Raw genomic sequence first — 22,662 nt, 5'->3', positions numbered from 1 at the left:
ACATCCTCTATACTTCAACTGTTTTAAATTTAAAAAGGAGAAATTTATATTTTTATTAAAATAATGATTGCTGGGTGAGTATTTATGCCATTGTTCAATTCCTTCGACCAGGAGAGCAACCTCCAAGAAAAGCTATTAAAAACAAAACTGGTCTAGGACAGCTGGAAGCTGCTAGAGACTGGAAAATGCTGGCAGATGTTGGACAATGGCTCATTTTCCCACCTGAGATTGCCACCATTAAACTTCGATCTGATACTGTCTTGTCTGGATCAGTACGCCTTGCTCACCTGGTAGAGTTAACAGTGCTATGGGAGGATGCTGTGGAGGAGGTGTATGAAAGAAAGAAACTTTGGTACGCCGAACTAGCTGCTGAAGCAGAACAGCGAGGATGGAGAGCCCAGGTTTACCCAGTGGAGGTGGGTTGTCGAGGATTTGAAGCACACTCCACAACCTGGTTTCTCAGAGACATCGGATTCAGTGTTCAAGAGTTGTGACGCATAGTGAAGAACTTATCTGAAGCAGCAGAGAGGAGCAGCAACTGGCTCTGGTTGAGATGAAAAGATTCTGGTTGGGGATCTCAAGCACAGTAAAAATAAAAAAAAGTTGATGTAAAAGGAAGGTAAGTAAGCTGGGCTTAGCTGAGTGGGGGATGGAGGGGGGTGATACTGGGATGCCAGATTCACCGTCGAGCCCTCTTAAGGCTCAGTCCAGACAGGTCATGCTGATGCGCTAGGGAGGCAAAATAGGCTGAGTTCCCTGGAGCCAGCATTACACTTCAGCCATCAACACCAGGCAGAAATATATCTAGATCATCAAATGGAAGGAAACGCAGATGGATCACATTAGTTTACAGTAAAATAAGCTATCTTAGTCGGTGCTTATCTAGGCGACAGCAGTCCAATATCAGCATGAAGTTTTAACACCTACTCTCATGTAATGGAAATCATGAAGTAGACACACCAAAGTAGATTTAGATGTCAATAAACATGCTACCTTCACGTTTAAGCTTTCTGGCCACTGTCTGAACTTAAGAACTATCCACTGCTGTTACCTGCAGCAGGGTATTACCCGATTCCACTTTAAAAAATAAATGGCAAAAACTAAACGGAACAACCTGGCAACAATAAACAATATTAATTCTACAGAGACAAATCCAACTTTCTCAACAGCAGTCAATGGAAGCAGTCAAGACACATGCACACATCTACCACAGGGCTACCACTTGATTCCAAACACTCAATCACTTGCAAAAGAAGGTCCACAGCAAGTTTCATCACAATTGGATGGGTGGCTCTATATGTGCAGGCTACACCCGAGATTATCTGCATACATATAGGGATAATAACAGTCACTGCAGCTAAAGATCAAGGTAAAAAGAATGGCATACAGTTCTAAATAAAAAAAAAAAAAGTACTGTATGTCAGCAACATAATTCAAAATTAGAGCTATCAGCATGTTGAAAAAGAGGATGACCTTGACAATGATACATGAACAGTATGTTCAACAGCATCATGGAAAAGAATAAAATGACTAATACTGTAACCTATTATCTTCAAGACACGTATATAAAGAGGGACATACAGTGCTGCACGGATGGATGGCTATACAGACAGAGAGACATAGCCATATATCCCCACAATCTGACCAAGTTTCATAACAATTAAAATAAGAGGTTTTCCAATTATGTACACAAATCCCTATACAGTATTTACCCAGAATTTAGTATTGTAAATAATCTAGTAAATACTGGTACTATAGGGTATATACTGTCTAAAAACACAAGTAGTAATGACCGATTAAAAACTGGGAGTGATATCAACAATCTTTTTTGCGACACAAGCCAATCACAGAGAGGTGTATTCTTTCTCCAGCTTTAGTCATCACAGTGCCTGCCACTTTCACCATGTAAATGTCAAGAAACAAATCTTTCTTTCATTCTAGAACTGAAAATATTTGTCAAACATGATTAATAATAACTCATTTATATCCTGTGCCAAGATACTGTATAATAGTACTTACTTCTCAGACTGGTAAAAGAAAGAGCAGCTTGTCCTCAATATCTATTTAAAAAAAATTAACTACTGTACAATATGCTCCAAGTACTGTATATCACAAAGTTGTATTTAATTCTTGTGCAAGGTTAAGTGAGATTCTGTAAATAAAACTCTACATGCTTCTGTAAACAAAGCACCCACTTGAAATGACTGTACTTATATTTAACAACCTAGCTGAATTTCCAACTAGCCAGAATCACTACATGGAAAACAGACTTTTACTATGTTAATTACAGTAAAAAAAAACAAAAAAAGAAAAAAAAAACACACACACACTGCTGTTGTTTAAGTTTAGAATGTACAAAGCCCCTGGACACATGAAGCACCTTAACATTGAGCAAAACATTAACTATTTCACCACTGTGTCACAGAAATCTGACACTCAGTTTTATTACCCAGGGATTAATTTATGTGTTTTACACATCAGCGATTTTAACACGGTTCAAGACAGGTGAAGGCCATCATCCTTGTGAAGGACGTTTCCATTGTGCGTTTGAGATACAGTAGCTATTCATTGAGAAACAGTTCACTGGGGGGCTTGTTTTAAAATGTACAGAAAAGCCTGTTCTAAATGCACTTTCTAAATATCAGCCCTCTTCGAAAACCTGTCAGTACTTACTAAAACTGACAAGTACTACACTAGAAATAGATAAAGCATTCCACATGTCCACTGACATAACAGATTATTCTGTCATATGAACGACAAGCCATGTACAGCACTTAGGTTAAAGATTCACATTTTAATAATAATCTTTATTTTTATATAGCACCTTTCATAGTGGACCACCATCACAAAGTGCTTTACAAGATACAAGACTAGGGTATGTGAACTGTGCATCAGCTGCAGAGTCACTTACAACAACGTCTCACCCAAAAGACGGAGCACAAGGAGGTTAAGTGGCTTGCTCAGGGTCACACAGTGAGTCAGTAAATGAGCTGAGATTTGAACCGGGGACCTCCTGGTTACAAACCTGTTTCTTAAACCACTGGATATCACCTATGTAGACTTTTCTAGTTGTTCACGTTTACAAAGGATAGCAGCTTCATTTATTATCGTTACTACAATCAAAGAGAAATTGTCCCTTTTGTAAAGTGCACTGTTGTTTCTTAATAATCTTTCATGTACTCTATGCAGAAAAGTTTGATGCCAGACTTGTATCTGATTTTAATGTTAACACAACTAGCTTTTCTTTCACAGGGGAATTCCTTTCGAAATCAGCATGCCACAGACAAGCATGAACAAGCGTTATTATACTCAGATTTAATGTACTGAAGAAACCGATCATCACGAGTAAACATATTTTAGAGAACCGTCAAACAGCTTAACACTACGTACACTGATTAGCAGTGCCTCAGTTTTAATGATGATATTCATATTTCTACTAACTGGAACAAAAATCTAATTCACTGGGTTTAGTATAACAAATTCTATGTTACGTAAAGGCTTTTTTTTTGTTTGTTTTTTTTCACTACACAGAATTCATTGTAATTTAACTTAAGAATTTGTGGAATGTCGATGAGAACCAGCTGGACAATTGTTGTTTCTCAAAAAAAAAAAAAAAAAAAAAAAATGCATTAAACATTGCAAAGAAAAATGTCTTTTTTTCAACAACATTTGCAGTAAGGGAACAACTATATTAAATCAGGGGATTAATAAGTCTCAGTACTGTATGTACTAAAAACAATATATGGGTGTAAAAACCTTGAAACACGTATCTCGGTTTAAAATACATGGATGTACATTAAGCAAGCACATGAATATTCCAATTTGTTTAGTTAGACAATTATATCTAAATGTCGTTACATATGTTATCTGTTTTGGATAGTGACAGCTACTGTACTGAAATGTTTCACTACTAATAAAAATAAAGATACAGGCTACTGACAGTGCTGCAAAACTACCGCCAAATTCCTTAATGTTTCCAAACAATTATTAAATTGTAGAGGAAAATAATTGCATGTGTGCATTTAATTATACAGTATTAGATATAGTTTTATTTGATCAGATTCACGGTATAATGAGGGTAGAATGTACGTTGCTAGTGTGGAATTACCCATATTTTATTCCTGTTGAAACTGCTCTTAATTTCCAAAGATGTATTTAAATGTTTATGTAACAAATAAAATATGGTAGTGGATTACCATTCTTCTTTTGTTATTTGGCTACTGTAACAAAATGTGTGCGTGTGTGTGTGGTACGGAATCTCTAATGGGAGAGATACTACTGTATTGCTGCACATCCAATATATTCTAATTAAGACTGCAGTTTTAAAGTGTGGTAGAACATGGAGCATAGGCAGGTGCAGCACAGTGTCTCTTATTTGAAGTTTAGATTTCTCATTATTTCTTGTAATTAACTCAGAAACAGTAAGGTATATTCTGTAAATATACCGTAGATGACAGGATTCTGTTTAGTGAGTAAATGTTAATGTTTCAGTTCTTCATACACCAGCTCATTTGATCCAATATTCAAATAATTTAACGCCGTTATTTAATAAACCTGTATCTCCCAGTGCAACTAGCCATAATTTTTATTCTGTCAAATATTTTACCAGGCTAAATGATAAACTCCGAATCCATTGTCGTGTTTGATTTTTTTTTTTTTTTTTTTTTTTTTTTTTAACTAAACGTAAACATAAATTAAGATGTACCCAGTGTTTATAATTTAGACTACACAATTCCATTCAATGAAAGTAACTATTAGGTCTACACGTTTTGTAAACGGTTATTTACATCGAGATTATACCATTTTTTCTTCAGTTTTTACTTTGTTTTAAAATAAAAAATATAAACAATTATGCGGCTCTATAGCTACATGTATAACCTTAATGCACAATTTAAACCGACTCATTAATTTGAAAAATAATATACTGTACCTGCGGCACAGTATATTTGTATGTGAATTAATTTACTCCATGCGTGTTGTACTTACCAGTAGGCTACAACAAAATACTATCGCTTACTGTATAGTACCCAAATACTATCTAGTAATATACAGATTAGTACGTATACTGCAAAATGACAGCAAGTTACTGATGGAAAAACAAGCACCAACAGCTGTTTATAATTGTATTTGTAATGCTTCAGCCTGCTTGTTCTTACACAAACACGTTTCTAGTTAATTGAAAAAGTAAAAGGCCCGGCGTAATTTATTAATAATTTGAATAATTTTCTTACTATATATATATATATATATATATATATATATATATATATATATATATATATATATATATATATATATAAAACAACCTTGAAGTTCTAATTGCAATGCATACACTTCTTAAATAAAGTTTGACTGAAAGCATACGTTCGATTAATAGCATAATATTACCAAAAGATTAGCGTCAAAATATTCAAACTGTTACACTTACCCGCTTTGCGAAACTTTTAAAAGTTTCCTTCTTCTCTTCCTCTTCCTCAAGTGAATTGTTATCAATGACGTGTCGGGACACTGCCAACGAACGAATGTATGTAAACCAGACCACTAAGATTCGTTGTTTTGAAGTAGTAGTTATGTCATTGAGCATTTATGTTTCCCTAGGAAAACAAAACAAAAAAAAAATATCGACTACATCCATGTCAATCAACGTTCTTTGAAATGCTGCCTAGATGAGAACGTCTATACTTAACACATTCAAAGTTCAGTGCAGTTTTTTAAGTCACGGGACTTCGCTAGTCGTAGTACAACGGGGACTGAAAAGCCTGCCTCTAGCGGCACATCCCGGTAATACACCATCAAATCCAGCTGTCAAATATTTTTCATAAATTTAAGAGTAAATTTCCTCTCTCCTTTTTTCACATTTTAAGTTTTTGATTAAGCCCAAAAAAAAAAGTATCATACAAAAAAACAACACAGAGAGCATATGAAGATGTGATATCAATAGGGCTAGGTTAAGGAACACAAAATGTTACACTGCATAAAGATATGCCAATGTAAACAATATACAGTAATCTGTTTCCTTAAATTTATACTTAAACCGGAAGACGAGATTTTGAGGTCCTAACAGCTAGTTATCACAATTGGACTACTTCAATTAGGCAAATTTGTGCAGCTGTAAAGCTGTATTTGAGGCCTCAGCTCATTCATTCAGCACTATATCACTTGTTAGTGTAAACACCCATACTTAATTACCCATATGGGCATTTTTTTTTTTTTTTGCATCATTGTGTTCCCATGGTTTGTTCTGTTCCATTACCAAGGTCATCGGCTGCTTAAATCACAGCATTTATGGATACACCTCAAATAACATTTGCCAGCACTGAATACATCGAGATTTACCAGTATGCAGTCCACTATAATTTCCGGCTGACATATGCATCCCAGCACGTTTTAACCAACACAGTTCCCATGTCCAAACTTACGGCCACATCAGCGTAGAAGATAGCGTGTATCAACGTTGCAGTTAACTTTAAAAACACACACTTGACCAAACTGAAGGGTGTTTAAGAGTGTCGCTTAATTATGGTATGTATTGCACCTGTGGCGCTTCAGATTTTTAAAGCAGAATTCCTGGTAGCTTGATCAAGAACAGTAATGAAAAAAGCCGGCTTCCTTCAGGGTTGCTAAACTGAAACCTTTCACATAGAACCACCCGCAATACAAAAATGACGACAGGTTGATTTTCATCCTTGGAAAGTGGTCCATTAGTGGAAAAATACTCGAGGTTCCAACAAAGCATACATTGTCGGAGAATTATTTCAAACTAGTGTATGATGCCACATTTCATTTGGCTTTCTGTGACTGTGTCTGCATCTCCAAATTACTAATTGCTGAAACCTAAAAGAGACGCAGTTAGGAACGTGTGCGTGCTTTGCGGTTCTTTACAGTGAAAACAGTTACTTATCGTAACATTAACACCAGGCCCCGACGCCACTGCTCTGATATTGAAGTGTAAAAGCGCACACGTTCTCTGGGGTCGGCCACAGAAAAGCAGACTTCTTTCTTAATCACCAGTCCAAACATAAAAATAAAAAAATCCAGGCCAGGTCATACACATTACATTAAGCATTAGGTTTTAGTCTTTTTGTGTGTATGCAGAAAGTTATTTTGCATGCTTTTATAAACAAACACCTATCAATTAGCAGACATAGGCAGTACATCGCATATGCATGACGCATACCTTTTTCGCTGTAAAATTAGAAACCGGAAACTTTTTTTTATTCAGCTGCCGGTCACATTTTCGATATCTTCCGGGCCAGTCATGCACCGAACTAGGTAAACAAAACCAATGAATATTTTAAGACTTGTGGTAGTTGTAGTGAATTGTGTTCGGGTTTTTTTGTACAATAAATAGAAGTTCTGTGACAAAAGAAACTACTATTCCCGACTACCTTCGGGCGTCTTTGAATTGGTGTCGTACTGGTTTCTGGGATATGTAGTTCTGTAAATGTAATTTCCCCAAGCACTGAAGGCGGGCTTGTTTTTTTTAAACTACAATCCCCATATTTCCTAGGACGATGGACGATCTGCTACGTTCCTAAACAGGCAGTGAAAAGTCGACGGGGGAAAAAAGGACCGCTTCCGTGTTTTTGGTGACCTGTAATAGCGATAACTGCGTTAGATAAAACAAGATTTATAAATCGCTAGTTAGCCGTTTAGAATGATTTTTAAGCAAAGGGTTTAACAATTGTTTATTAGAAAAAATGTCGCTTCAGCAAGGGTCGAAAAAAAAGGACAAGCGTATTTTGTCTGGTACCTGCCCGGATCCAAAGTGCCAGGCGAGGCTGTTTTACCCTGCTTATGGCTCTGTTAGTATTGAATGTACCGAGTGCGGACAACGCCATGAACAGAAGAACCTCCAAAATGTGGAAGAAGTCACCGACCCAGACGTGGTGCTTCACAATCTGCTCAGAAATGCGCTACTTGGGGTGACGGGTGCCCCCAAAAAAGGGACCGAGTTGGTGAAAGTGATGGGGCTGTCCAACTACCACTGTAAGCTGCTGTCTCCAATTCTCACCAGGTATGGAATGGATAAACAAACGGGGAAAGCCAAACTATTGAGGGAAATGAACCAGGGAGAAATGTTTGACTGTTTTCTTTTGGGGGATAGGGCATTTCTAATTGAACAGGAGCATGTGAGTACTGTTGGCTATGGCAAAGATCGTTCAGGAAGCCTAATTTACTTGCATGACACTCTGGAGGAGATGAAGAAAGCCAATGGGAATCAAGAGTGCCTGATCCCTGTGCATGTTGACGGGGATGGTCACTGCTTGGTCCATGCCGTGTCCAGGGCACTGGTGGGTAGAGAGCTCTTCTGGCATGCTTTACGGGAGAACTTGAAACAGAATTTCAAGGAAAACTTAGATCGCTATAAGGCACTTTTTCAAGACTTCATTGATGCAGCTGAATGGGAGGACATCATCAATGAGTGTGACCCTTTGTTTGTCCCACCTGAGGGGGTACCACTGGGACTGCGGAATATTCATATTTTTGGACTGGCAAATGTGTTGCACCGTCCCATCATCCTGTTGGACTCTCTGAGTGGAATGAGAAGCTCTGGTGATTACTCTGCCACATTTCTACCTGGACTGGTGCCTGAGGAAAAGTGCATGGGGAAGGACGGGCAGTTTAACAAGCCAATCTGTATCGCCTGGAGCAGCTCGGGTCGCAACCATTACATACCTCTTGTTGGAATAAAAAATGCTTCTTTACCTAGACTGCCTGCAAAGCTGCTCCCCAAAGCCTGGGGAGTCCCACAAGAACTTATTAAGAAGTACATACAATTAGAGCCAGATGGGAGCTGCATAATTGGAGGGGACAGAAGCCTGCAGGATAAATATCTGATGAGACTGGTTCATGCAATGGAAGAGGTCTTCATGGACAAGCATGCCATCCACCCATCTCTGGTGGCAGACGTACATCAGTATGTGTACAGGAGGACTGGTGTAGTAGGAGTCCAGCCTGAAGAAGTTACTGAGGCAGCCAGAAAAGCAGTGATAGAAAACCGCCTTCACCGTTGCTTGATCTGTAATGCACTTTCAGAGCTCCACGTGCCTCCAGAGTGGCTAGCCCCAGGCGGAAAGCTATATAACCTGGCTAAAACCACACATGGGCAACTCAGGGCTGACAAAAACTACAGCTTTCCTCTAAACAACCTGGTGTGCTGTTATGACCCTGTAAAGGATGTTCTTATGCCTGACTACAAGTCAACCCATTTGAATTCCTGCAATTATTGCCACGGCACCTCTGTGCGCCACATCCGGGGGGATGGCTCTGTTGTTTACTTGGATGGAGACAGAACTAATACTCGGTCCCATGGAGGCAAGTGCGGCTGCGGGTTCAAGCATTTCTGGGACGGGAAGGAATATGATAACCTGCCTGAGGCCTTTCCTATCACCTTGGAATGGAATGGACGAATAGTGAGAGAAACTGTGTACTGGTTCCAATACGAAATTGAGCCATCACTGAATAGTAATGTTTACGATGTTGCAATGAAGCTAGTCACCAAGCATTTCCCTGGAGAGTTTGGGAGCGAGATCCTAGTCCAGAAGGTAGTGAACACCATTTTAAATCACACGGCCAAAAAGAACCCAGATGAATATACCCCTGTTTCCATTGATGGAGCACATGGTCAGATGCTTGAGGAAGTGCAGGAGGGGCAAGTAGCTGTGGATGTGCAGCCACCAACAAAAATAATCTTAACTGGACAGAAAGCAAAGACTCTGCACAAGGAGGAGCTTAATATGAGCAAGACAGAGCGCAGCATACAGCAGAGCATCACAGAGCATGCCTCTGTAATGCAGAAAAAAAGAACTGACAAGTTGAAGCAAGTTCAAAAGGGACAGGCTAGGTCAGCCTCCCCTGGACCAACCCAAGATGGACCCTCTGCTCCAGCCACTCCCACCAAAGCCCCCTACTCCCCCAAATGTAGCAAGGAAAAGAAGATTCGTGTAACCACCACCGACGGGCGGCAGGCCATGCTGACACTCCAGACAGGGACCACCTTTTCGGAGCTGCAGAATAGCATTGCCAAAGAATTTACTGTTCCTCCAGCCCTGCAGTGCATCCGCTATGGTTTCCCTCCCAAGGAGCTCTCCCGCCCAAAAGAGGGGATGGAGAATGAGCCTGTGCCGCTGCAGCATGGTGACAGGGTGACACTGGAGACTTTAAAGGACCCCAGGGAGGAGGAGGAGGAGGCAGCAGCAGCAGCAGCCCACACAGCGTCCACATCCGCATCCTTGTCTACGTCTTCACACCATTCCGTTAGGAGTGAGGAGCCAGCAACTTCCAGTAGAATGACTTCTAGAGAACTGCAGGACCACATTGATCTGGAGATGTCTTCACTCTGCCTTCTAGCAACCTTAATGGGTAAGATTATTATTTAAAAGGGTGCGCTTACTGTACATGTTTTTGATACCTGCTGCCACCAACATTTACTGTATATTTTAGCTTCTGGTCTTAAAGCCTACAATATATTGATTAATTAAAACAAGTCTGCAGTTCATAGAACCTTTATCAGCTGTTTTAGAGAGGGCTAGAAGTGTATTCTAATTTTTAAATGCATGAATGTTAATAAACAATTATTAAAAATATTCCTTAAAAGTCCTTAATTTTGTGAAGAGGGAATGTTGTCTTCAATTTTTTTTTTACACAGCTGTGTTCTATGATTCTTTGTGCAGGATTGCTTTTTATCATTTAAAAAAAAAAAAAAAAAAAAAAAAAAAAAAATTGACCACTTTCGTTTAACCTTAACAGTTTTTATCCATTTTGCATAACTTACTTTGTTTAAAAAAATAGGTGCAATTTCCTCACCGTTGTGTTTGTGTTACATTTTATTTTTAACAAGCAGTTTCAGAAATCATGTACAGTAATCAAATCAACCACACATTTCTGAAATACCTGAAAACCCCTGAATGACACCCTCCCCCTCTTCTTTTTTTTTTTTTTTTTTTAGCTTTTTATAGTTACTATAAAATGATTTAAAAAAATGTGCTGAGGATTGGAATGTACACTGTTTTGCAATATTTTAGTTGTGAAGGATTATAGTATCTACATACACACACACACACACACACACTCTTTAGATTATATTTTGATGTATATTGACAGCCCTGGTTAGTATTTTCTGAGCAAAGAAACCCTAAATAATCAAACAACGTTTTAACATCGCATCGCAAAACACACACAAAAAAGTACACTATAACTTGTAGGATTTTGGTTTTTTAACAGTAAACACAATCAGCCTATTACTGATTAACAGGGGCGGATCTAGCTTGAAGAATTCTTCAGGATACACAAAAGATTCCCTGTGACCCCACCTCACCTCAACAAATGTATAACATACTTTAAAGAAATGTGCCTTTCAGTGCAGTTTGCAACACATTTGCTGTACATTTAAGTAACATACCAGCAGTACAACTATAATAAGCAATACTTGTGAGTTATTCAAATGTAAAAATAGCTTCTGCCTGTTTTTTTTTTTTTTTTACACTCTTTTTCTATAAGCTGAATACAAACTCATTGGCAACTATTACTGCTGCTTTGTGGAATTCTGATTTTTCTTGACGTTCTTTCAGTTTTGTAACTGCTGAACCCCAGATTTTTAAAGGACTTGTGTATAACCTGTCAGGTTTCTTTGCATTCTTTATTGTTTTTCTACCAAAATGCACACAATAGTTAAAGTCGGTTCCATCAAATTCTGCAAAGACAACATGTTTTTCTTTTTTTTATTTGTATTATATACTTTTTTTTAAAACGTTGTACAACGTTTTACAGCTGTTTTTCCTCATTTAACATCTTGTCTCATGGTGGCTAATTGGAACACTGTTTTTTTTTTTTTTTTTTTTTTGGGGGGGGTATGGGGCAACATTCTTTCCCTGCACTACTCTAACTGAAAAATAAACACATAAATAAGTTAATACACAAACACCTTGCCATGAGATTTACAGTCTCTTATTTTAAAATAATAAAATATTGTACAGAATCTCATATATAAGCAATTCATTTCTGTCATTATAAACATGTCAATCTTCATGTTTTTTATAGTTTCACAAATTGATGGCTATGTCCAATAAATAACTACATTGCTTCTGTTAATCTACATTTTTTTCTTTTTTTTTTTTTTTTTTTTGAATGTGGGGTTTTAAATTAAAAAAATAAATGTAAATATGGTAAATAGCAAACTACATTAGCAACAGTAAAATCAAAATAATAAAAAAAAATCATTACATTTTTTGCCAGGGAAATTTGTTTTGAAATGCTTCTAAACAGTACATTTTACAGTTTGTTTTAAAAAAATTTCAAAACATCCCAACAAGTACATTTTTGATCATGAAGCGTTATAAATGATACGTTATTTTTTCTAATCTGCTAATACCTTAGTGACTGTGGTGGTGGTGGCTGTTTTTTTTTTTTTTTTTTTTTGGGGGGGGGGGGGGGGGGTGTTTGTTTTTTTAACTTTACTAGATTGGTGCATTTAAATGTCAGGTTCATGTATTAAGAAAGCAGTATCACTTATTTGCTCAAAAAACATAAATAATACTTTAAAAGATTAGTCTGTGCCTGTCAAGAGGCTGTCATTTCTGGGTTTCTTTGTAACCAATAGAAGATCAGCTTCTTCCACAGCTACCCAATCAGAAGTGACGGGTGGGACGTAAACACCTTTTAAAATGTTTGTGTAGGTGCTAGACTTCGCAATTCAGCTTTCAGAAACTTCCCTGGCTTTCTAGAAATAGTGTCTTTCTAGCAACAAAACGAACATAGGAAAAATAAATAAACAAAAACTACTGATCTGATGGGCAATATGAATTGCACACCCCTGTATAAAATGAAAAAAAACACATACTTGCCAAAGTATATTTAAATGTTTATATTTTAAGATAGCCTCTTCAAACAATGATTGTAATTAAAGTTGTTAGTAGAGATAGAACTACAGTATATACATATTCAGCACATTTTCAGATTGTACAATGCTTTTTAGAATAGTTTGTTTCTTAAAGGTTTATTTAAAGAAAAGAAACAGGAGCCTCTTCCATTTTAAAAATAAATAAAAAGTAAGTGACTTTAAATATTTTCACTTCTGGGTAAGGGAGTTACCAGGGATAAAATAGCACAAGATTTTGGAATTGGAAAGAGCACAAGTGGCTTTTATGGTGCCTGAGTAATATGTGCGTAAAACCTTTGGTGCACTAGCGTCCCAAAGTGAATGGGGCTGAGTTTTAAGAGTTAAAGTGAATGTCACAACTTACAAAACAAGACCTAGATAGACTTGCTATCATGTTTTAATATCCTATTATATTTTGAGTTTAATAAATGTATATCCTGCACTGATACAACAATTGAAACAATACAATAAATCTGTCAGGCCCCAAATTTGATAGGTAGGCATAACAGAAATATCAAATATTAAAATGGTTAATAATTTAAAAAGTGAAAGAAAACCTTGTGTTTCTTTTTCTTAATTCTTAGATTGCAAACTGAATTCTGTAAAGCCCTGGACACTTCACTTGATTAAATTGCCAAACAAAAGCTACAGGAGAAACAATTTGTAGATTTATGTTTTGACCCAAAGGGATGGAAATAAGATTCATGTTGATAGCAGTTTCGCCCATTACAGGTTTTACCACAAGCTTTATTAGCCACAGTGTACTTTATAGGTAACAAGCTGAGGTGTGTCTTATTAAACTCATAGCAAAACCAGAATTGCTATTCAATGGGAATCTTATTTCCATCCCTGCACTAGGATTACATTTTCATCCAGGAGCTGCTGTCTTTATAGAATCTTAAAAGCATGTCCATATAGGTAGTTTCTGGTACATTCTGTTAGTGCCTTTGTTGTGTAAGTGCTAGATACATGTTTCCAGCTTCTCTCATGCTATTATTTAGTGCAAAATTACAATGATGGAGTCTCTTCAGACCTCCTTCATACACTACAGTATTCTGTACAATACAACTGAAGAGGATTAAACCAGATTTACCATGAAGATTAGTAGTGTTTCATTCAGTGGTGTTCATGTTTAATTTTGACATTCCTGCGTCTTAACTTGCTTTATTTTGTGTTTTACAGGAGAAGATGTCTGGTCTTATGCAAAAAAGCTGCCTCAGTTGTTTCAGTGTGGTGGAGTGTTTTACAACATTATGAAGAAAGACATGGGTACTTTTTTTAAATTAAACCTCCCAATACCAATTGTCATTTATTGCTTGTTAACAGTAGTTTACCTCTAATAAAGTGTCAGGCATTGGATTTTGTGGTCCATATGGTGGTTGGTGGGCTGCATATGTGCCATGTGCAATGAAAAGGTGGAAAACCACTAAACTATATACAGCACAGTCTTGAAAAAAGAAATTGGCCTACTTTCAAAAGCTTTTGTTGTAATTATTGCAAAAGCATCAGCTGCTGTCTTGCGTTTTCTTTCAGCTATCCCAGTAGGAGTTTATTGATCTCATTTACATAAATCATTTGGACATGCTGTCAGTTATAAAGAGTGATTAGTTAACACGCTGTCTTTTCTTCTGCAGGTCTTGTGGATGGTAAGCATTGTACTTTACCCCATATCCCTGGTAAGACCTTTGTGTTCAGTGCAGCGGAAGACCGGTTAGAATTGTGCGTGGATGCTGCAGGACATTTTCCAGTAGGTCCTGATGTTGAAGACCTGGTGAAAGAGGCCTTAAATCAACTCCAGCCAGAGGTTGCCTCAAGAAGCAGAGAGGGTAGTCCCTCGCATGGTGTACTTAAACTTGGGAGTGGAGGCGTGGTGAGGAAGAAATCTGAGCAGCCACACAGTGTGATGGCTTTCCAGGGAAAAGGTCATTCTCTAGGAACTGCGTCTGGCAGCTCTCCTCCAGACCAGAAGTCGAGAGAAAAGAAAATCTCTAGGAAGCACAGCAGCGGGGTAGATTTGAGTGCTAGTGTTTCTAAGCAAGGGGCTTCTCTGACTAAAATTTCTAATGACGCCAAAGAGCTTATCCGTATGGCTCCTGGGTTTGTAACTCTGAAAGATGGAAGGAACTTGGACCCAAACGTGATTGAGGCCCAGCGGAAAAAGCTGCAGGAAATGGTTTCTTCCATTCAGGCCTCAATGGATAAACATTTGCAGGAGGAAAACATAGGGGATTCCCTACTTGCCGACCCTGCTCAAAGGAACGCAGATGCTGGAGATTCAGCAAGCAGGACAGAAAGTGCCCCGGCGAGTGTGACAGAGTCTGTTCCAGAGACTGGTGACCGAGAACTTTCAGGCATGGAAGTGGCTGCTATTGGCATAGCAAATCTTGTCAAAATGACACTTCCCTCTACTTCAGCGAATAGGGCCCAAGAAAAAAGTGTTGTCAGTGAGGAACTGGAAGAAATGGATAGCCAGGACACAGAGCTGACAGGTGCTACTGAGCCAATGGATCACTCTTGATTGACAAACCGTTATGGTGCAGGAAGAGAAAAAAAGGAAGAGTGTGATACTTGCAAAAACTGCATAAAGAAGGCTTGTCGTAGTAAGTTCATCAGGTTATATTAAAATATATGGATTATTGATTTTATCTCTCTTTACTGCAGGGCAGCAAGTATAAGATTGTTAGTGCATATTACAGCTTCTGCCTTACTGCTACCCAGGCTGATTCTGAAATTCCTGTATACAGGACATACAGCTATGGCCAAAAGTTTTGCATCCTCTAGAATTTTAGGATTGAGAAATCATTGAAAAAAAAAAGCACTATATTAACATAATGTTGATTTGTTATTTAACATCATGTGATCCAAGAAAAAATTATATTGCAAAAGTCTACCGGAAGCCATAATTTAAATTTGGCAGTTTTTCATTAAGTGTATGGAAAACGACAAAGCGGTATGTAATTCATTATGTTAAACTAACATTATTTAGCAGGTTTCATTCAACTTTGTAGCAAAATTGGTTAATTCTATAGAGTGATGAAAAACTTTCGGCCAGCTGGACACTGAAAAACCTGTTCTATGGGTGGGGTTCATGATCTGGAAGACTTAATTCCTAAAAATACTCTTAAGAGTTGGGTACTAGGGGCACATATTGGGTGGTATAATTTGACTAGAAGAGGAACGGCTTGTTAAAGACTTTTGTGGATTTTAAAGTTGCAAAAAGCAAAGCCTTGAATCTATAAACATTCAGGTGTGTAGTGATAACCTCTACTTCATTTAGTACACATTTAAAATGACAGAAAAAAAAGTCAGCTTTCTTTCTTTTTTCTTTTTTTTCATAAACTATGCTCTAAACAGCACATAACTTAGCTTTTAAAGAAACCACATTATTTTAAATCGTGGCTTGTATATACATATAAATAGTTGTTGTTGTAAAGATATTACTAATTGAAGAAAACACATAACTCGGACAAAATAACATAAATCTTTTTCTACATACTGCATTGTGGTAGTTGTAGGGGACCACAGTTACTTTATTTAGTATCTTTAAGTACTACTAAGTATGCATTCACATTTGAAAAGGTTGAAGGTAAACCATAGAATGTCTTATAGTCCTGTCTTGAAAAGCGTGTAACAAGCTGAAGTTTGATCATTTTACATAAACTTGTTTACATTTCAGTACTAGTGATGTTCACTGAGAATTGAAGCAGACCCAGTTCTTATTTATATATTACTGTGGAAAGAATATTGATTTTGCCAACACCTTCCTCACTTTTTTAAGACTTAATAAAAATCAGCACCGCAGTTAAGATTTAAAACTGTTGTTTCCAACAGGATTAAACACAAGAGGCCACTAATCTGCAGGAAAACAGTTTTTCCCATTCCTGTTTTTAGGGGACACATTTGCAAAGTGTTTAAATTGTATCGGTTATACGTAATCATTGGTTACAGTCTCTTATTACTTCAGGGAAATCAGGTTTGTAAATCAGCTTAAATATCAGACTGTTCCACGTGAAACATCTGTAAGTTGCATGGTCTTCACAACCAGGCACCTACTATAAGCTCTCTATCAAAGACTCTCAGCTCCTGCTGCCTTGCCCATTGAGATTTGAATTTAAAGAGTAGATTTCTTACGCATAACAAATTAAATCTGACCTGTGAGCAGTAGCCTGCACACAGAGTCAATCCATATTACAGTTTTTTTGATTTTTCTGTCCAGTTTCTGCACTGAGCGACGAAAAAGAAACCCAGTAAGTTCTTAACTACTAAGTGGCTGAGAGCAAGAACATTGTAACTAACACAATATATAGTTTTGAAAAATCTATGTTTTAATAGTCATGATACTTACTCAAGCAGTCCAATCAAAATGCAAAGTTTTGATTTCCACTGAAATTGATTTCCACTGAAATATTGTAAAATAAATACCTTAGTCATAAACCAGCTTACTGCAATCTTGGCTCAGTTATCAAATACTTTACATTTTGTGTTTTTGCTGTCATTTAACTGTAAGGCTTTCGCTATGCTTTGAATTAAATTCACCCCGCAAATTAACAATAAAACTAGTTTAGTCTTAAGGGGATTTGTCATGCACTTTTTATTTTACATTCAGTGTTCTAGAGACTGAAAAAAATGTTAAGCACTTAACACAGAAAAGTTTTACAGTATATGTTTATTAGACAGTAGCTCAGGTTTACAAACGAATTGAAATTGCGGTGTCATGAAGGCTAAAATACATCTCTGATAAAGACAAAAATATTTTTTTTTCTAAATTTTTAAATGGTTGCCAGGGTTTGTAATCGAAAACAGTACGATAACACCTTGAATGCAAAGAAAGAAGGGCTATTCTGAAATGTGTGTGTGTGTGTGTGTGTGTGTGTGTATATATATATATATATATATATATATATATATATATATATATATATATATAGTGTAGAACTTGGCAGAACATTTCATGATGTTAATCATATGCTATGCATTTTACTTTGAAATATTTTTTAGTGGATTTTTTTTTTTTTTTGTTTTGCCTTAAGATGTTGTCAGTTGTATTTGAACACCCTGTAGATATAAACCACTAAACTGATGTACCACATGTGATTTACTTAGTACCGTATTTGAAAAAACAATGTTTAAAAATGTAATGTTAATTTTAGTGTAACTTATAGTTTACTTAAGGAACACATAAGGTGAAGCTGCCAACAATCACATAATTGTAAAATGGGACCCTCTTAAAATCAGACTTGTTTGTTTTAAAATGTGGTGCTTTAAATACAGCACTTCTAAATCTTCAAGGATAGCTGCCAGTATGAATATCATAATGGCTTCAGTTAGCATAAAAATGTTTATTAGCATTGAGCAGACTTTACATCCTTAACAACATGCTTAATTTAAAGCACTCCAATGAGTGTGCCATTGCCTTTACATATAAAATAGAAACTCTTATTACAGCGAGTGTGCAGAGTGCAGTTACAATCCCAATGTAAACATTGTAGGAAAGCTGTGCATGTGATCTTTACAACATGGAATTCCCTCTGAACATTTAGGATGGATGCTGAGCAATAATTGAAAAGCTGCAGAGAATTAAAATGATTGATTAATTTAATTAAATTACATTTGTTTGGGGGTTTTGTCCAAAAGATATAGTGATCTGGGAGCATTCTGTCTAAGAGAGGGAATGCTGTTAGATTTTGTATACATAGGCTGTGATAGTGTGTATATAGTTCAGTTCTAGAATATAGTATATTATTGTCAGTTCAAAGAAACAAATAAAAATGATGGTAGTATACAACACTAGCTATTTTCAGCACTCTGAAGTTGGTTTAGCTTTTTGGCTGCTGAACTAATTATCTATAATGTAAAACCAGTGTATCATAATAGTATATATTGTACTATACTTTGATTTGTACAGAAATTGAAGTTGTTGTGATTTGTCTTTTTTTGTTTGCTAATAAAATGTTTGAAGTTACCAAGGCATTGCTGTCTGCATGTGTGATGAATTTTCAATCTTAGTGCAATAAAGTAAAATGCTTTAAACACAAGTTGCATTGCGTTTCATTACACTGCGTATTTGTTACTGCAAATATGAATGAGCCTAGACTATACCTTTCATCTTAAAGTATTTTCTGTACTGAAGAGCACTAATTAAAACACTAAAGGGATGGGGAAAAAAACCTTCCTTACACATCTTGAAACCTTTATGTAAAATGGCTTTATGTTTTTAATGAGGCACTTATTTTTTCTTTTACATCAGGATCAGTCTTTGCACAAATAAACTATTTACTGTGTTTACAAACATCTGACAAAATAATCTTGGCACACTGACCTACATTTTAAATATTGATATCCATATGTGGCGATAGGCAATATAAAGGTCTAGCAAGATTTATTTTAACCGACCCGTGAGGGCTCAGTGTGGTACGGTATGGGTACTGGTGGATCTCCACTGGTATTAGTCGAGTCGAGCGAAAACCAAACTGTGAAACTTCGGCCTCACAAGACATCTGAATCCGACCAATAGTCTGAAGTTTTTGAAATTAATATGCCAATTGATTTATCAAAGTTTAATAATTAGCCTTGTGTTTAATCATGTTCTGCCACTTATTTCTCTGTATCAGATGAGGGGCACGTTTATTTAATTTTATGAAATAAATATTTACAATTCTTATTGACATACTATAGATTTACAAGTACTCTGTGAATACAGATCCAGGGTGGGAGTGCAGGTGTAATACCAGGGTCTGTTTTCATAGATTCATGTGCTGCATTCCACAGTCCTGTGAGCACTATCTGGGAAAGGATAAATATCCTTGGGCCACTTATTTCTCAGTACAAATGTTAATGAATCGAAGGGCATAAGATAAAACATGAGTATTGGTATATGAGGGTTTATGAATTATTTTAATGTGTATATATGTAATTCTAATAAAATGACACTGATGTGACTTTAACTTCAAGAGACAACCTTTTCTAAGCAGAACAAGGTTGTTGAACCAGGAACTGACTAAGAATGCTTGACCTCTCAAAACAATTAACCATTAACACTTTCTGTCATGAGGTGATAGTCCTAGAAAGTTTGGACACGTCTGAAGTTGGGAAATAACATCTGAGGATTGTCCTCCTAATAATAATAGGCAGAATAGGGCAATAGGGCATTGCCGAACCACCTCAGGACAGCGGGCTGAGCTGCAGCACAGGCATTGCGCCATTGCATATAGATAAGGCGTATTCCCCCCTGCACATGTGCCCCTCCATTTGTTTAATATGTATGTAAATAATGTTAATTATGAAGGAAAAAATGCATTGAATATATTTCCTATTAAAAATATTCTATATCAATTAAAGTCCACATGTGAAAACACAATAAAACTGTGTAATTTGTCTTTATTTATTTAAAATGTCTTTATTATATGCAGTTATAGGAGCAATTGGAAAGTACAGGAATTTATTTGGTTTGTTTATTGAAAGGTCACCTAAGAACAAAAGAGTCCCTACGAGTCATTAAAATCTTGTCTCCTGTTGTCCAATAGGAGGCCGAAAAGTTTGGACAGGTTTTGGTTGGTTTAGGGTAGTTGCACTACAGTGGAAGTTATTGCCTTCAGCTACAGTTGAATTGAAGAGAACCCAAACCTAATCTAGAACACCTGCCTCCAGCACAAAATTCATCTAAAAAAATAAACAGAACGCTATAACCAAAAGTCAATAGTCAAAGTCAGGGCTATTTTTGGATAGATTATATATGGTTTCCTATGTCTTCAATATTAACTAGAGTTGCAAGCAACTTTACGGCTTCCTAGTGTCTATCGTGATGTTTAACTGTATCTATCGGTTTCCATCCATGTGACCAATCAGCTTCAATAGTGGACGTTACTTCCCATAAGGTCTGAAGCTTGAAGCGTTTTTCCATAGTAACTATGACCTTATCTGCACTCTCTATGGAGCAATGAGCCAGTTTTACATTTGACCTTTAGGAGACGTCAGAGGTCACAGGCGATGACATTTTTTGATAGAGCATATATGGGTTTCTATACAGTGCCTATAGAAAGTCTACACCCCCTTTCAAAATGTTCACCTTTTGTTGCCTTATAGCCTGGAATTATAATGCATTAAACTAGTTTTTTTTTTTCATTCATCTACACATCCTACCCCACAACTTCCAAGTGAAAAAAATATTATAGACCTTTGTAGAAAATTAATTAAAAATAAAAACTGAAAAAGCTTGGTTGGATAAGTGTCCTGCCTAGATCAGGCCGTCCCTCCAAACTGGATGACCGAGCAAGAAGGAGACTGATCAGAGAGGCTACCAAGAGGCCAATGGCAATTTTGCAAGAGTGTGCATGTGACAACAATATCCCAAGCACTCCGCAAATCTGGCCTGTTTGGTAAGCTGGCAAGAAGGAAGCCATTACTCAAGACAACCCACCTTGAATCTTGCTTGAAGAATGCAAAAAAACACTCTGGAGATTCTGTAGCCACATGGCAAAAAGTTTTGTGATCTGACGAACCGAAAATGGAACTTTTTGGCCTAAATGCAAAGAGTTATGTTTGGCACAAACCCAACACATCACCCAAAGAACACCATCCCTACTGTGAAGCATGGTGGTGGCAGCATCATGTTATGGGGGATGTTTCTCATTGGCAGGGACTGGGGCACTTGTCAGGACAGAAGGGAAAATGAATGGAGCAAATTACAGAGAAGTCCTCGAGGAAAACCTGCTGCCCTCTGCAAGAAAGCTGAAACTGGGACGGAAGTTCACCTTTCAGCATGACAATGACCCAAAGCACACATCCAAAGCTACACTGGAGAGGCTAAGGAACAAAAAGGTAAATGTCCTTGAGTGGCCCAGTCAGAGCCCTGACCTAAATCCAATCAAAAATTTGTGGCATGACTTGAAGATTACTGTCCATCAACACTCCCCAAGGAATGTGACAGAGCTTGAACAGTTTTGTAATGAAGAATGGTCAAATATTGCCAAATCTAGGTGTGCAAAGTTGGTAGAGACCTAAACCAACAGACTCACAGCTGTAATTGTTGCCCGAGGTGCTTCCACCAAGTATTAACTCAGGGCGGGTGGAGACTTATCCATGATCTTTCAGTTTTGTATTTTTAATATTTTTTTTTTTCTGAATATTTTTTTTTTCCCTTAACAGTGTGGAATATGATGTATAGATACGTGGGAAAAAAATCCTCATTTAAATGCATGATACTCTGAGGCACTGACGCAACAAACACGCAAACAAACAGCAAAATGTAGCAAAGGTGTAACATTATGAAAGGGGGGCGTAAACTTTCCGGCACTGTATATATAATATATATATTATATTATATATATATATATATATATATATATATATATATCTATAGTATTATATCATACCTGTTAAGGTCCCATGACACTTAATTTTTTTTTTTTTACTTTTAAACGTGACACAATTTTTTAAGTTAACAGTAAACGGGTGTCTCCAGGTCAAAACGGGAGACTGAATTAGTTTATCAAATCAGGCCTTTTAGGTTGTTCAAAACTGTTGTATTAATACTCGTATGCATGATTCAACACATAGGACTGAATTAAACTTACATTTGTCTCAGGCTTCTCTAGTTGGTTAAAATAAAAAGGTTTCGTTTTTACAATGTTACGTGTTAGTGTGCGCGCAATTTTAGGAGCTTGGATCCATGAGAGCCTGGATGCCAAGATGAGGCGCATACCAACTGCAGTTTACCCGTCTCAACCCGACTGCGAGCCAAACTGGGCTAAGGATTTTCGTTATTACTTTACGTCAGTCAGCTC

General features: G+C 37.1%; 2 protein-coding genes across 4 annotated transcripts in view; one reads left to right on the top strand and one right to left on the bottom strand.

Moving 5' to 3' along the window:
* The window catches only part of sgk3 (serum/glucocorticoid regulated kinase family member 3), a 31,525-nt gene extending 24,334 nt beyond the window's left edge, over nucleotides 1–7,191 (bottom strand). The window contains exons 1-2 of one of the 3 annotated variants that reach the window (XM_041245875.1): nucleotides 6,420–7,191; nucleotides 5,429–5,594 (exon numbers count right to left, since the gene is read on the bottom strand). The gene's annotated coding sequence lies outside the window, so the exon portion shown is untranslated. The other 2 variants (XM_041245876.1, XM_041245874.1) reach the window with 2 other exon arrangements.
* A 369-nt stretch (nucleotides 7,192–7,560) lies between these two features.
* LOC121313392 (deubiquitinating protein VCPIP1-like) lies at nucleotides 7,561–15,783 on the top strand. The gene is made up of 3 exons (XM_041245873.1): nucleotides 7,561–10,365; nucleotides 14,063–14,149; nucleotides 14,515–15,783. The coding sequence occupies exons 1-3, from the start codon at nucleotides 7,701–7,703 to the stop codon at nucleotides 15,396–15,398; spliced, it is 3,636 nt and encodes a 1,211-aa protein (XP_041101807.1). The 5' UTR covers nucleotides 7,561–7,700; the 3' UTR covers nucleotides 15,399–15,783.
* The last annotated feature ends 6,879 nt before the right edge of the window (nucleotides 15,784–22,662 follow it).

The sequence above is a fragment of the Polyodon spathula genome, chromosome 3 (genome assembly GCF_017654505.1).
Source record: "Polyodon spathula isolate WHYD16114869_AA chromosome 3, ASM1765450v1, whole genome shotgun sequence".
Lineage (NCBI taxonomy): Eukaryota > Metazoa > Chordata > Actinopteri > Acipenseriformes > Polyodontidae > Polyodon > Polyodon spathula.
The sequence above is the reverse complement of the archived record's forward strand: the minus strand, read 5'-3'. Positions and strand labels throughout refer to the sequence as shown.

Coding starts and splice junctions, on each gene's coding strand:
- LOC121313392 (XM_041245873.1), top strand. CDS start 7,701: ATGTCGCTTCAGCAAGGGTCGAAAAAAAAGGACAAGCGTATTTTGTCT. Junction 10,366..14,062: donor CCTTCTAGCAACCTTAATGG/GTAAGATTATTA, acceptor TGTGTTTTACAG/GAGAAGATGTCTGGTCTTAT. Junction 14,150..14,514: donor CATTATGAAGAAAGACATGG/GTACTTTTTTTA, acceptor TTTCTTCTGCAG/GTCTTGTGGATGGTAAGCAT.